The sequence below is a fragment of the Cotesia glomerata genome, linkage group LG5 (assembly GCF_020080835.1).
Source record: "Cotesia glomerata isolate CgM1 linkage group LG5, MPM_Cglom_v2.3, whole genome shotgun sequence".
Classification (NCBI taxonomy): Eukaryota; Metazoa; Arthropoda; class Insecta; order Hymenoptera; family Braconidae; genus Cotesia; species Cotesia glomerata.
The window spans coordinates 1,196,981-1,212,814 of NC_058162.1; the positions used below are offsets into that span (position 1 = coordinate 1,196,981).

The 15,834-nt window shown below is 29.0% G+C and overlaps 4 protein-coding genes across 6 annotated transcripts; 3 read left to right on the forward strand and 1 right to left on the reverse strand.

The window, feature by feature from the left end:
- Positions 1-223: 223 nt before the first annotated feature.
- Positions 224-2,645, forward strand: LOC123264710 (elongation factor Tu-like). Its single transcript, XM_044728139.1, has 5 exons — positions 224-516; positions 701-1,068; positions 1,264-1,635; positions 1,731-1,922; positions 2,309-2,645. Exons 1-5 carry the CDS (start codon positions 309-311, stop codon positions 2,585-2,587), a joined length of 1,419 nt encoding a protein of 472 aa, XP_044584074.1. The 5' UTR covers positions 224-308; the 3' UTR covers positions 2,588-2,645.
- Positions 2,646-2,687: 42 nt separating this feature from the next.
- LOC123264709 (ATP synthase subunit alpha, mitochondrial) lies at positions 2,688-7,542 on the reverse strand. Its single transcript, XM_044728138.1, has 6 exons — positions 7,367-7,542; positions 6,920-7,033; positions 6,498-6,847; positions 4,224-5,107; positions 4,020-4,137; positions 2,688-3,086 (listed from the first exon to the last, which is right to left on the reverse strand). The coding sequence occupies exons 1-6, from the start codon at positions 7,430-7,432 to the stop codon at positions 2,972-2,974; spliced, it is 1,647 nt and encodes a 548-aa protein (XP_044584073.1). The 5' UTR covers positions 7,433-7,542; the 3' UTR covers positions 2,688-2,971.
- A 637-nt stretch (positions 7,543-8,179) lies between these two features.
- On the forward strand, positions 8,180-10,842 carry LOC123265352 (guanine nucleotide-binding protein subunit beta-5). 3 transcript variants are annotated; one of them, XM_044729074.1, is made up of 3 exons: positions 8,180-8,399; positions 8,563-8,809; positions 9,715-10,842. In XM_044729074.1, exons 2-3 carry the CDS (start codon positions 8,704-8,706, stop codon positions 10,656-10,658), a joined length of 1,050 nt encoding a protein of 349 aa, XP_044585009.1. In that variant the 5' UTR covers positions 8,180-8,399; positions 8,563-8,703; the 3' UTR covers positions 10,659-10,842. The 3 variants fall into 3 exon arrangements, with proteins under 3 accessions (XP_044585009.1, XP_044585010.1, XP_044585011.1); XM_044729075.1 differs by lacking the exon at positions 8,180-8,399 and adding an exon at positions 8,409-8,501; XM_044729076.1 differs by lacking the exon at positions 8,180-8,399 and adding an exon at positions 8,467-8,485.
- Positions 10,843-11,820: 978 nt separating this feature from the next.
- LOC123266272 (ubiquitin carboxyl-terminal hydrolase 14) lies at positions 11,821-15,511 on the forward strand. Its single transcript, XM_044730425.1, has 5 exons — positions 11,821-11,985; positions 12,118-12,296; positions 13,095-13,829; positions 14,023-14,314; positions 15,222-15,511. Exons 1-5 carry the CDS (start codon positions 11,970-11,972, stop codon positions 15,476-15,478), a joined length of 1,479 nt encoding a protein of 492 aa, XP_044586360.1. The 5' UTR covers positions 11,821-11,969; the 3' UTR covers positions 15,479-15,511.
- Positions 15,512-15,834: the final 323 nt, after the last annotated feature.

Sequence of the window (15,834 nt, forward strand, 5' to 3'; positions counted from 1 at the left end):
ATATTTTTAATTTTTTATTCAATAAATTATAAAATTAAAATAAAAATTGACAGCTGTCAGCTGACTTCAGTTTACATAATTTTTAAAAATTTTACGCCTAACTTCAGTAGACTACTTAAGCGCTCTACCGTATAAAGAAAACACTAATTATATATTTCTAACTAAAATTAAATCCCTCATTGTTATTATTTGTTTAATATAAAAAATTATTGAAATGATTCAAGTGTTTGTTAATTTTTAATTTATTAAAAATTTTTTATGTTTGTATTGATGATAGCTTAAATAAGTGAAATTAAAAAAATAAAATCATGAGTGTTTTAAGGAATATTTTTCGACCGGCTTACAGTGCAGCTAAAATTTCAGCAGTTAAATTAAATAATATAAATAAAAAAACATTCTCAGTGTTACGTGTCTTTACAGAATTTTCAAAACTTGAGAATAAAAAAATAAACCAACCAATTTCTCACAATCGAAATTTTTCTTCTGAAGTAAACGCAGAACAAATATGCAATATAGGTAAGTACAGTATAACATTAATGTTTTAACAATCACTAGATAATTTTTTTATTTTTTTAAACAAATAAACTTGCTCGAAAAAATTATTTTAAAAAATTGCATTTTTCATTTTTTTTTAAATTTCTACATGTAATAATTTATTTGTTATAAAATTATTGAATATATACTTAATTAATTTTCAAAGGTACAATAGGTCATGTGGATCATGGAAAAACTACTCTGACAGCAGCTATAACAAAAGTCCTGTCAGAGGAATTTAAAAACTGCAAATATGTTCCATTTGACCAAATTGACAAAGCTCCTGAGGAGAAAGCACGTGGCATCACAATAAACATTGCTCATGTTGGTTACTCAACTAAATTACGCAGATATGCTCACACAGATTGTCCAGGCCACAGTGATTTTATAAAAAATATGATCAGTGGAGCGTCACAAATGGATGGGGCTATTCTTGTGGTAGCTGCTGATGATGGGACTATGCCGCAAACTAGAGAACATCTTTTTCTAGCAAAACAACTCAATATAAAACACATTGTTGTCTTTATCAACAAGGTAAGTAGTTTCTTTATTTTTTTAGTTTATTTTATAATATTAAAAATTAAATTAGCCAACATCTGCAAATTTTAATAAAAAAATTTATTTAAAAAATTCCATATTTAGAAGCTCTAAAAAATTATAAATGTCTAGTCCTTTATTTTATATTATTCAATCACATTTGAACAATATTACTGATTTAATAGTTTACAGGCAGATCTTGTTGATGATGAGCTGCTGGACCTGGTTGAAATAGAAGTGCGAGAGCTTTTAACTGACCTTGGATTTGACGGTATAAGTGCACCAGTTATCCGTGGGTCTGCGCTTTTGGGTTTGAATAGTGATAATTCTAAATTTGGAGTCCCAGCAATTAAAGATCTACTGGATGCTGTAGATAATTACGTACCGACTCCTAAAAGAGACTACGACTCACCTTTCCTGTTACCAATTGACAATGTGATAAGTGTACCCGGCAGAGGTACCGTAGTAGTGGGTACAATTAAACGAGGGATCATTAAAAAAAATGCACCTGCTGATTTGTTGGGTTTTGATGAGCAAACTCGAACCACTGTTGGGGACATTCAAGTACTAATATACTAATATATAAATATATATAATAAATTATTCTTGCATTAAATAAATAATATTGAGAATAATTAAATAAAAAATATATTTTCTAGATATTCCAAAAAAGTGTACCTCAAGCTCTCGCTGGAGAAAATGTAGGAATTTTATTACGTAGCGTTAAGTATAATAATGTCTTTAGAGGGATGATGCTCAGTCAGAAAGATTCACTTCTTTCGACAAATCATTTTGAAGCACAGATGTTTTTAATTAAAACTGCTGAAGGTGGCCGACATCGACCTTTACCTGTAATTTTTTTTTTTTTTTTGTAAAAATTTATGGTAATTATTTACTCCATTTTGGGCCATAACTAGGTGAAAAAACATTCTCAATTTTGTTTTATTATTCTGTTTATTTTTACGGCGCATTTATGATAAAAAATGTCTTGAAAGGAACAAATAAAAATTTTTATAGCTTTTTTGCCCTTAAAAGTTGGAAAAAATTTTGACTTTCATGTTTTTTGATAAAATACATATTTTATCTTTCTTTGATATATATATTTTTTTTTTTGAAAAGTACTTTAAAAAAACAAACAATTAAAAAAAAAAATTAATATGGTCCAGCATGGGTTGATCCAACTTGTAAATAATTACCAAATTTATTTCATTTTAAAAATAATAAATTTTTTTTATAGGCATCAGGTCACTGCTCGCCAATTTATAGTTCAACGTGGTCAGTACAATGTCGTTTTGATTTAATGCTTGGCCAAGGAAATAATATGTTGATGCCTGGTGAACAATGTTCCACAAAATTGACTCTTGTAAAACGAATGCCAATGATGGTAGGACAGACCTTTACAGTAAGAGAAGGAAGAAACACAGTTGCTACGGGTCAAATAACAAAATTATTGAAGCCTTTAATTGTTGATAAAAGAAAACTAAATCAAGTTGTAGTGCCTGGGTTAGATAATTAAAAATTAATAAATAAAATGTATAAGTAAATGTAAAAATAATAAACAAAAATTTTTTTAACTTTTTATTTTTTAATTACAAGAGATACCTCTAAGTAATAGATTTTTATTAAAGACGAACGCGTCATTCATCCACTTACTTACTTATGAATTTTATATATAATTTTACTTTTTACTGCAACGCGTACGATGATGATCAAAAATTTTCCTTTCTGTGAAATTAAAAAAATGTGAACGTGCTGTTGTCAATGGTCGTGCAGTATCGATAGTTACAATAATGTAACTATATAAAATACTTCCGCACGTTGACTGTAGCACGGCTTAACGACACTGCTTGAGTAACTATCTATGAACATTTAAACGACACATTTAATCATATACAGAGTTTTACGCGCCAAATGAAGCAAGGAAATCGATGACAACTTTCTTCAATTTAGCGTCAGAAGCTTCACTGATGATGTTCTCCTTGGCAATGGTGGCAGTCAGGTCTTTGTGGGACGATCTGTTGAATTAAAATTACAATTAAAAATAATTTTTTTTTCTCAACTTAAAATAGTATCTAGTGAATTATTGACATTTACAAAGATATAAGCTCATCCCGATGTTACACTCATTGAGACCTTTCATTTGAGTACCCACTTCAATTTTTCAGATATTTTATATATTTATACATATTATATATATGTATATATGAAAAATATATCAAAAATGCATGTGGGTACTCAAATGAAAGCTCTTGATGAGTGTAACATCAAAATGAGCTTATATATTTAAAAACGTCAATAGTTAAGAAAGTACAGTGCAATTTAACATAATTAAGAAACGAGCTTGTATCTTGTGAACTATTGACATTTTTAAAGATATAAGCTCATCCCAATGTTACACTCATCGAGAGCTTTCATTTGAATACCCACATGAATATTTCATATATTTTATATATATATATTATATATATGTATATATGAAAAATATATCAAAAATGCATGTGGGTAATCAAATGAAAGGTCTTGATGAGTGTAACATCGGGATGAGCTTATATCTTTAGAAACATCAATAGTTAGGAAAATACAGTGCAATTTAACATAATTAAGAAATGACCTTGTATCTCGTGAAATATTGACATTTTTAAAGATATAAGCTTGTCCCGATGTTACACTCATTAAGACCTTTAGTTTGAGTACCCACATCAATTTTTCATATATTTCATATATTTACATTTATTATATATATGAATATATGAAAAATATATCAAAAATGCATGTGGGTACTCAAATGAAAGCTCTTGATGAGTGTAACATCAAAATGAGCTTATATATTTAAAAACGTCAATAGTTAAGAAAGTACAGTGCAATTTAACAAAAGTCATTATTTAATAAAGCTAAATGGGGCCTTGTCATAAATGTTGATTAATAAATAAATAAAAATAATTATTTACCTGATGTGTGCAAGGAATTCTTGTTCGAATGCGGTGATCTTGCTAGGGTCCATTTTGTCAAGGTAACCACGGACACCGCAGTAGATAACAGCTACTTGTTCTTCAATAGCCATGGGTACTGTTACAAAATAAAATAATTTTTTTATTTATAAACTAAATAAATAAATAATGAATTATTTAATAAAAAAAAAAAAAAATATTTACCGTACTGTCCTTGCTTAAGGAGTTCAGTAAGTCGGACACCACGGTTAAGAAGCTGCTGAGTGGCAGCATCCAAGTCGGAACCGAACTGGGCGAAGGCAGCGACCTCACGGTACTGAGCCAACTCCAATTTCATGGAACCAGCGACCTGTTTCATGGCTTTGGTCTGAGCAGCAGATCCTACACGGGATACAGAGAGACCGACGTTGATGGCTGGTCGGATACCCTTGTAGAACAACTCAGTTTCCAAGAAAATCTGTCCGTCAGTGATGGAGATTACGTTGGTGGGAATGTAGGCAGACACATCACCGGCCTGGGTCTCAATGATGGGCAAGGCAGTGAGAGAACCACCTCCAAGAGTCTGGTTCATCTTGGCTGCTCTCTCGAGAAGACGAGAGTGGAGGTAGAATACGTCACCGGGGTAAGCCTCACGACCTGGAGGTCGTCTCAGCAGCAGAGACATTTGACGGTAAGCGACGGCTTGCTTGGACAAATCGTCGTAGATGATGAGGGCGTGTTTGCCGTTGTCACGGAAGAACTCTCCCATGGCGCATCCGGAGTAAGGAGCGAGGTATTGAAGAGGAGCCGCGTCAGAGGCGGTAGCTGACACGATGATGGTGTAGCCAATGGCACCGCTGTCTGTCAATCTCTTTACGATCTGGGCTACTGTTGATCTCTTCTGACCAATAGCTACGTAGATACAGTACAGCTTCTTCTTTTCTTCACCGGCGTCGTTGAAACGCTTCTGGTTGATGATCGTGTCAATTGCCAAAGCGGTTTTTCCAGTCTGTCGGTCACCAATGATCAACTCACGTTGACCACGACCAATTGGCACCAATGAGTCCACGGCTTTGATTCCTGTTTGCATTGGCTCTCGGACCGACTCTCTAAAAAAAATACGTAATTAAGAAATGACCTTGTATCTTGTGAACTATTGACATTTTTAAAGATATAAGCTCATCCTGATATTACACTCATCAAGACCTTTCATTTGAGTACCCACATCAATTTTTCATATATTTATATATACTATATTATATATATGTATATATTAAAAATATATGAAAATGCATGTGGGTACTCAAATGAAAGGTCTTGATGAGTGTAATATCAGGATGAGCTTATATCTTTAAAAATGTCAATAGTTAAGAAAGTACAGTGAAATTTAACATAATCAAGAATATCGACCTTTTATCTTGTGAAATATTGACATTTTTTAAGATATAGGCTCATCCTGACATTACACTCATCAAGACCTTTCATTTGAGTACCCACATCAATTTTTCATATATTTATATTTATTATATATATGAAAAATATATGAAAATGTATGTGGGTACTGTAAGATTGTACCATCGGGATGAGCTTATATCTTTAAAAATGTCAATAGTTAAGAAAGTACAATGGAATTTTACATATTTAAGAGATGACCTTCTTTCTTGTGAATTATTGACATTTTTAAAGATATAAGCTCATCCTGATGTTACACTCATCAAGACCTTTCATTTGAGTACCCACATCACTTTTTCATATATTTTTTATATATACATATATATAATATATATAAATATATGAAAAATTGATGTGGGTACTCAAATGAAAGGTCTTGATGAGTGTAACATCAGGATGAGCTTATATCTTTAAAAACGTCAATAGTTAAAAAAATACAGTGCAATTTAACAAAAGTCATTATTTAATAAAGCAAAATTTTATTCATTTATAGTTCACAAGTCACGGCAGTCACATAGTGACTACCAGGTTGCTAGTCTTTATTAATTTATTAGAGTTGATTTGTTTTTTTTAGTTAAAATAAAATTGCAAGTGTTAATAACTAGGCCAGTGTCAATAACTGGGTCTTTTGCCTGAAGTTATCTGACACTTTTAATTTTTCTTTCATTTATTAAATTAGAACTCAAAAATATTTTTTAAAAATTGCACTTATAGTTTTTCAGGAAAAATTTTTTTTTTTATAATTTTTTCAATAAAAAAAAAATTGTTTTAATTTTAATATGTCGACTAACTTAATTTTCATTTGTAAAAAATTTAATTACATGGTTTCAATTTTTTAAATTCAATTTTACAATACAGAAATTAGAAGACTGAAAATTTTGAATTTTTTTTTTTTCATGATTTAATTGTTAAAAAATTGTTAGATGTCTAGAAATTTCAGTATAAAAAAATTAAAATAATTCTGAGATTTATAAATATTTTGTTTTTTACCACCTTATATATAACTAATAAAATAGCAATAATAAAAAATAATGAATTAAGATATACCTCGGAATAATGCCAGGAGCTTTGGTACCAATACGGAACCTCAATTTGTTGTTCAATGGACCTTTGCCATCGATTGGATTACCTAAAGCATCAACAACACGCCCCAAAAGTTGGTCACCTACTGGAACATCTACGATGGCTCCGGTACGTTTTACAATGTCACCCTCAGAGATGTTCCTGTCATTACCGAAGACGACAATACCGACGTTGTCAGGTTCCAAATTCAAGGCCATACCCTTCAAACCCGAGCTGAACTCCACCATCTCGTCGGCCTGGATGTTCTTCAAACCATATACACGGGCGATACCATCTCCAATACTCAGTACACGACCAGTTTCTTCGAGATTGGCCTTTAAATAACCAAAAATAATTATTTAAATTCATAAATTAAAAAAAAAAAAATTATTAAAAAATTATCAAACCTTTGGGGCTGATCCCATAATTCTTTCCTCCAAGATGGCAGAAATTTCAGCTGATCGTCGGCTGCACGAAACATGGTATTTGCGAGAGGCAATTGCAGCGGCTGGCAATTTGATCTAAAAAATAATTTAGTAAATTATTTTTCACTCATGGGCCAGCAACTCAATATAATAGTACACTGCATATTGAATATTACATAACTGGTGTCTTTTCTGTTTATGTAATATACAAAAATAAAAAATATCCTCTATAAAATAATTAAATCTTTTGGGTGCTAGTGTTTTAAATAATGTGCTGGAGAATAAGTGGCTTTAAGTGACGAATATAAGGAAATAGTTGATAAATACCCGGTATTACTTGGCGAGATAAAAATGTCGGCACCCAAAAAATTGTAAGGCAACACTTGCCTCATAAGATTTATTATTTACGGAGTAATAATTGGAATTTACCTGTACAGTTGCATTTGGCAGTTGTTTTGCCACAGCTGCAGCCAGACGAAGGGTCATAAGAGACATGGTTTTATATTAATCGCCCGATTTACGGACTAGAAAATTTTTTTCGATAAACGTCGGGAGTAACAGCACTAACGGAAGAACGAGTCTTCTAGCTCCACTTATTACTCGATCGTCGCAGTGTCTCTCTTGTTGACTTGCGCAGAACCATTGATAAAATTACGGACCGGAAGTTATTTAGCGCTTCTTAAGAGAACTAAATTTATGCGCGCTTCATTTCAATTAATTTTTTTTTTTATAAAATACTAAAATTTAATTAAAAAATTACAAAAGTGAAAATCAAACAAATTTTTTTTAGTATTTTTTAATTGTTAGAAAAACTTTAAAAATTCACAGCTGTTAGCTAACTTCAGTGTTATTAATTTTTAAACTATTGAAGTTAACAGACATTAAAAATTTTTTTATAAATTTATATCAGTGAAATAATTAAAAACAAAATTCCAAATGTGAAAATTAAAAAAAAATTATTAGTGAAAATTTTTTTAAGTATTTTTTAATTGTTATAAAAATTGACAGCTGTTAGCTAACTTCAGTGTCATAAATTTTTGAAACATTAAAAATTTCTTTATAATTTTATATCAGTGAAATAATTAAAAACAAAATTCCAAATGTGAAAATTAAAAAAAAATTATTAGTGAAAATTTTTTTAAGTATTTTTTAATTGTTATAAAAATTTTTTAAATTGACAGCTGTCAGCTAACTTCAGTATTATAAATTTTTCCGTTTTAACAATGAATTGTTTATTAAATTAGTGACAAAAAAATATTTAAAAATTGTAGTAAGGTCAACAAAGGATTTGTGAACTAGCTGGAAACTAAATGTGGACCAATGAGGGTCGACACTAATTCACTGCGCATGGAGAAAAATTTTACTATTTGGATCTTGTGTATCTTTTACGTTTTTTAATATTTATTGATTCACAAAATGATTCGAATAATTACTTAAAATTATTGAAAATTAAATTGACAAGGTATGTGTTCAAAACAATTGACTGAAAGTTAATAATTCAAAAAATATTTTTCATCAATGGTGTATTGATTCGAGTTATATTCACATGTATGCATATGTATTGGTGTGTATATATTCGTAACAGTTGATAACAGTCTAAAAAAAAATATTAAATATTCTTGCAGCGTGTGTCACTCAAGTTGCCAAATGATGAGTGAAAATAACAAAAATATAATGACAAGTTAGGAAATATTTAATATTTAATTGTTGATAAATATAAATTGAATCTATTGGAATAATTGTAAAAGTAAGTACAAGTTTTAAAAATGGATTCTGCTACAGAAACAGAACAAATAGAAAAATTGGAAAAAGAAGCTGAAAGTTTAAAAATTCGACTTGAAGATGAGAGAAAAAAATTAAATGACGTCACACGTAAGTTTTTATGATTATTTTAAAGAAAATTAATTTAGCAGATATTTAATAATTTTTATTAACAATTAAATTAAAGATATTAAATATTAGCAGTCATTTAATAATTTTTTAATTTTATTTAACCAAAAAATTTGTTCCAAAAAATTATTTTTAAAAATTTCTACATGTTTATTTTTTTTTTGCCATGATTTATTTTAATAAAATTATTAAATATATGTTAAATTAATTTTCATAATAAATTGTGGCAAAAAAAAAATGAAAATTAATTTAGCAGACATTTAACAATTTTTAGAATTTTTTTAACAAATAAATTATGGAAAAAAAATTAGGAAGAAAAATTGACATGTAGAAATTTTAAAAAGTTAAAATTGCAATTTTTTAAAAAATAATTTTTCAAAACAAATTTTTTTGTTAAATAGAATTAAAAAATTTTTAAAACCACTAACTTTAATATCATAAAAAAAAAAATTAAAAATCCAATTTTTTACCAATAATTTTTCAAAGAACATTTATTTGTTGAAAAAATTAAAAAATGGTTAAGTAACAGCTGATTTAAATGTCGTGTATCCAATGAATTTTATGGCAATTAAATTATAAAAAAGATTTAATTAAAAAGTTCCTCATGTAAAAATTAATAAAAATAATAAGTGAAAATTTTCAGAAGCATTTTTTTATTGTAATTGATTTGTTAAAAAAATATTTTAAATCGACAGCTGACGGCTAACTTCAGTATCACTGTACTTAAAATAAAATTTTCAGATTTAAAAATTTATAATTAATATCTTATAATTTAAGAATGTACTAATTGTTGTATAATGCCGATTGTCGTCAAATGAATGAATAAATAAATAAATAAATAAATAATTTATTGTCAGCAATACTGATGTATAATATTTAATTTTCAGTGTTAGATGTTGCTGATAGATTAGAACCAATGAACTGTATAAACATAAAGCCCCGAAGAATTCTGAAGGGTCATCAAGCAAAAGTGTTATGCTCAGACTGGTCTCCAGATAAAAGACACATAGTATCTTCATCTCAAGATGGTAAGATGATAATATGGGACGCTTTTACGACTAATAAAGAGCATGCTGTTACAATGCCGACGACTTGGGTGATGGCCTGTGCTTATGCCCCAAGTGGTGCTTTGGTAGCTTGCGGAGGTCTCGACAACAAAGTAACAGTCTATCCTCTGAGCTTGGAAGACGACGTGAGCACTAAAAAAAAGACTGTAGGCACCCATACGTCCTACATGTCTTGCTGTGTGTTCCCGAATAGTGATCAGCAGATTTTAACTGGAAGCGGTGACAGTACTTGTGCACTCTGGGACGTTGAGAGTGGCCAGCTGCTCCAAAATTTTCATGGACACTCGGGCGATGTGATGTCTATCGACCTGGCGCCCAGTGAGACTGGCAACACTTTCGTGTCCGGGAGCTGCGACAAAATGGTCCTGATCTGGGACATGAGAAGCGGCCAGTGTGTCCAAAGCTTTGAAGGCCACGAGTCTGATGTCAACTCGGTAAGATTTCACCCTGGTGGTGATGCTGTTGCTACGGGATCAGATGACGCTACTTGCCGGCTGTTTGATCTAAGGGCTGACAAAGAAGTTGCTGTTTATGCCAAAGAAAGTATTATTTTTGGAGCCAATTCTGTTGACTTGAGTGTCAGCGGGCGGCTCCTCTTTGCTGGGTACAATGATTATACTGTCAACATCTGGGACACTTTGAAATGTCAACGAGTGGCTTTACTTTACGGTCATGAAAATCGGGTTTCTTGTCTTCGGGTTTCGCCTGATGGAACTGCTTTGTCTACTGGCAGCTGGGATGCCACTCTTCGTGTTTGGGCTTAAATATATTTTTGTTATTATTATTTATTTTATTCACTGATTATTGTTGATCACCTGTGTGATAAAAAGTACCAATGTGCATTTAAATAAGTTCTAGATATTATACGTTACACGTGTGTAGTATATTTAATGTTGATTATCGTATAGTATGTATAAAAAATTAGATTAAAGTTATCAGTCACTTAAATATTTTTTTATTTTATTTAACAAACAAATTTGTTCTAAAAAATTGCATTTTTTATTTTTTTTTGTCATTATTTGTTATAAAAATTTTAAAAAATTATCAAATATCGGCTTAATTAATTCTCATGTAAAAAAAAAGTAATAGTCATTATTGTATATTATTTTAATTGTTAGAAATATTAATATAATTCTAAATTGTATTTATGGTTTATTACTTTGAGAGTAAAAATATCATGCTATAAATACATTTAGAATAAAATAAATTTGATTTATTTGAAGAAAAAAAAATGATAGTGAAGTCAGCTGACAGCGGTGAATTTTTTAAAATTTTATAACATTAATTGCAATTAAAAAAATTCTTATAAAAATTTCCACTGATCATTTTTATTTAATTTTGACATGTGGATTTTTTTTTATTAATAATTTTATTGTTGTAAAATTATAAAAAAATTTCTAATGTCAACTTCAGTGTCATAAAAAAAAATATTTATAAATACTTATATATATGTTTGACTTTGATTATATAAAACTCACCAATAATTATAAAAATATAAATATATATATATTGTATGGGGTGAATTCCTCAGTTTTGTTGAAAAAATAAATTATTTTTATTTTTTATGACAGCTTACAGCTGTCAATACTTTGCAATGGTGCTGTATAATAATAAATCAAAATTTAAAGTAGAAATAAAATTGAATTATTTATTAATTAAATATTCCTAGTTTTAAAAATTTAATTAGTGTAATGAATTGTAAAAAAAATTCAATTGTTAAAATTTTATTGTTAATTTTTAAGTAACAGTAATTTTTCTATCTTCATTTTTGATAAAAGAATGAAGATTTTTTAAAAAATCAAAAAAATTTTTTTTTCTAAAGACAGCAGAGCCATCTTGGTATGATAAAGTAAATCATAAGCACATTTTCGACTCTTAGTAGAGGTCGCTACTTTCTTATTCTATAAATGTACTGTAGAGTGATAGAGAGGGGGAATCAAAATATGGTTAGAGAGCAGATCAGTCTGACTTGCTATTTTACAAGTAAAGAAAAAAGCTTGATCAACAAATTACATTTATAGGATTATTTTTTTCATTTTTCTATCGTGTTTTTATAAAAATATTATAAACAAAAAATGCCACAATACAAAGGTAAGCTTTAATTTAAAAATTTATAAAATAATAAAATTAACCTTAAAAAATTTTAATTTTCTAACAATACTGATTTAATATAACCACATTAATAAATAATAAACACTTCTAAATAATAAATATGATTTTTAGTTAAAGTGAAGTGGGGAAAGGAGTTGTTTCCAAATATTGAAGTTAATACCGACGAAGAGCCGATACTTTTTAAAGCCCAACTGTTTGCTTTAACTGGAGTACAACCAGAGAGGCAAAAAGTTATGGTCAAGGGAATGACTTTAAAGGATGAAAATTGGGGAAATATAAAGCTTAGAGATGTAAGTTATTTTTTATTATTAATAAATTGTGATAGTGAAGTTAGCTGACAGCTGTCAATTTTTTTTTAATTTTCACATGGAATTTTTTAATTAAATTTTTTTATATAATTTAATTTAAATAAAGTTGTAATTTCTTGTATTGAAAAATTATTGAAAGAAAAAATTTCACATGTAGAAAATTTTATAATACTAATGTTAGCCGACGTTTTTAATTTTTTAATTTTCTTTCAATAATTAAATCAGAACAAAAAAATATTTTTTAAAAATTGCACTTATAGTTTTTCAAGTTTTTTACAAATGGATATTTTTTTTTTTATTTTTTTCTAATAATTTTTTCAATACAAAAAAATTCTAAAAATTTTTAGATGTCGGCTAACTTAATTTTCATAAATTTTAAAAATTATGCGTGCAATTTTTTCAAAATATTTTTTTAGTTCCAATTTAATAAAAAAAAAAAATCAAAAATTGAATGGATAATTTTGGTATAAAAAAAATTAAATATATTAAAAATTACAATAAATAAAAATTATTTATAAATTTTTTTCATAATTATTTAATTACCATAAAGTTGTAACTTCTTGTAATTTCTTATTGAAAAATTATTAAAAGAAAAAATTTTACATGTAGAAAATTTTAAAAATTATGTGTGCAATTTTTTAAAAATATTTTTTTAGTTCCAATTTAATTGATAAAAAAAAATCAATAATTTTTGAACGTCGGCTAATTTTATTATAAAAATTAAATATTAAAGCAATTACAACAAAATAAATATTTTTATAAATTTTATTAATTTTTAAGGGAGTTATGGTGCTCATGATGGGTTCTAAAGAAGAGGATGTCCCAATAGAACCCTTAGAAAAGCCATTATTTGTAGAAGACATGAATGAAGCAGAAATAGCATCTGCTCTTGATTTACCTGCGGGATTGACGAACCTCGGAAACACCTGTTATCTTAACGCAACTGTTCAGTGTCTTAAAACTGTTCCAGAATTGCGAGAAGCTCTAAAGAAATTTCCCGGAGGTATAGCTTCTTCAGGAAGTGAAGAAATAGCATCTTTAGTTCCGGCTCAAAGTATTACAGCTTCTTTGAGGGATTGCTACGAGGGGATGGATAATGGTATTGCATTTCGACCGGCGGTTCTTCTTCAAGTGCTGCATCTTGCATTTCCACGGTTCGCTGAAAAATCTGAGCTTGGAGGTTATCAGCAACAAGACGCCAGCGAGTGCTGGACTGAATTAATACGAATGCTTCAACAAAAATTACCAGCTAGAGCGAATGGATCCACCGGCGAAGCGAGTTACAAACCTCGTTCATTGATAGAACAGTATTTCGGCGGGACATTTGACACAGAGCTTAAGTGTGTTGAGTCTGAAGATGAACCACCAACTAAATCTAAAGAAGAATTTTTACAGCTCAGTTGCTTCATTTCGACGGATGTTAAATACATGCACTCTGGATTGAAGAATAAAATGCAGGAACAGCTGACTAAAATGTCTCCGACTCTTGAACGAGATGCAGTTTATACGAAAACGGTATATATTGATTTATTAAGATCAGATATCTTTTAATTAATAAATTATAGCAAGAAAAATTTAATTTGAATAATTCTATCTTTTTAGGAGGTCTGAAAAATTATTGATTAAATTATTTAAAAATAATTTTGTAGACATAATATATTATTGAAAAAAATTTATACTATTTCTTATTGAATTTTTTTTTTCACAGTCTAAAATCAGCAGACTGCCAGCCTACCTCACAATTCAATTCGTTCGATTTTTCTACAAAGAGAAGGAAGCAATAAATGCCAAGATATTGAAAGACGTTAAATTCCCAATGGAATTTGACGCATTTGAGCTTTGTTCTCCTGAGCTTCAAAAAAAACTTATTCCCATGAGAGATAAATTCAAGGAGCTTGAAGATAAAAAAGTCGAAGAGGCTCAGAAGCTAACAGACAAAAAGCCCAAGGTTGATGAACCTGAAAAGGCAGTGAAAACTCTGCCGTTTTGCTTTGAAGATGGTATGCCATATTCATCATTTTTAATAAATTTATTTTTTCATTATCTCTATTATTAAGAGAATAAGTATTTAGGCTGCATTAAAAAATGCTCTATCTCTAGATGCATAATTAAGAAATTACCATGTATCTTGTAAACTATTGACATTTTTTAAGATATAAGCTCACCCTGACATTACTCTCATCGAGACTTTTTGTTTGAGTACCCACATCAATTTTTCATATATTTATATATACTATATATATGTATGTATAAAAAATATATCAAAAATGCATGTGGGTACTCAAATGAAAGCTCTTGAAGAGTGTAACATCAGGACGAGCTTATATCTTTAAAAATGTCAATAATTAAGAATTGACATGGCTATCTTGTCAACTAATAATATTTTTAAAGATATAAGCTCATCCCGATGTTACACTCATTGAGACCTTTCATTTGAGTACCCACATCAATTTTTCATATATTTATATATATTATATATATGTATATATGAAAAATATATCAAAAATGCGTGTGGGTACTCAAATGAAAGTTCTTGATGAGTGTAACATCGGGATGAGCTTATATCTTTAAAAATGTCAATAATTAAGAATTGACATGGCTATCTTGTCAACTAATGATATTTTTAAAGATATAAGCTCATCCCGATGTTACACTCATTGAGACCTTTCATTTGAGTACCCACATCAATTTTTCATATATTTATATATATTATATATATGTATATATGAAAAATATATCAAAAATGCATGTGGGTACTCAAATAAAAGCTCTTGATGAGTGTAACATTAGAATGAGCTTATATCGTTAAATGTCTCAATAATTAAAAAAATACAGTGCAATTTAACAAAATTCATTATTTAATAAAGCAAAATTTTATATACAATTACTTAATAAATTTTTTTTCAGATTTGGGTTCAAATAACAGCGGGTACTACACGCTCCAAGCAGTTCTAACTCACAGAGGACGATCAAGCAGCAGTGGACATTATGTCGGTTGGGTTCGTCAAAAAGGAGACACTTGGTTAAAATGTGACGACGACACAGTGAGTGTCGTCACAAGTGAAGAAATCCTGAAACTTAGCGGCGGTGGTGACTGGCACTGTGCCTACGTTCTTCTCTACGGACCGAAAATTCTCGAAATTCCTATCACAGACAGCGATTAATTATATTAATAAAATGCGGTAAAATTCAACCTGGAAAAAAAAATAGTTAAAAATTACATGAAGCATTTAAAACTTGTGTTTCGCATTGAGAGAATGATATCAGTAACAATAATGATAATTATAATTGTAACTTTCTGATAATTTGGCAAGTAATAAATTTCTTGCTGCTTTAATTAATGACTAATAATTTGTTCTTTTGTAAAATTATAATTATACATATGATATTTGAAAAAAAAAACAAATTGTGTTTTTATTCCAGTCTTTTTAAGTCCAAAGTTGTACCTATTAATATTTGTCAATTATTTAATTTAATTTACATTGGCTAACGGCATATGCTTCAAGACCAATTTTATCTA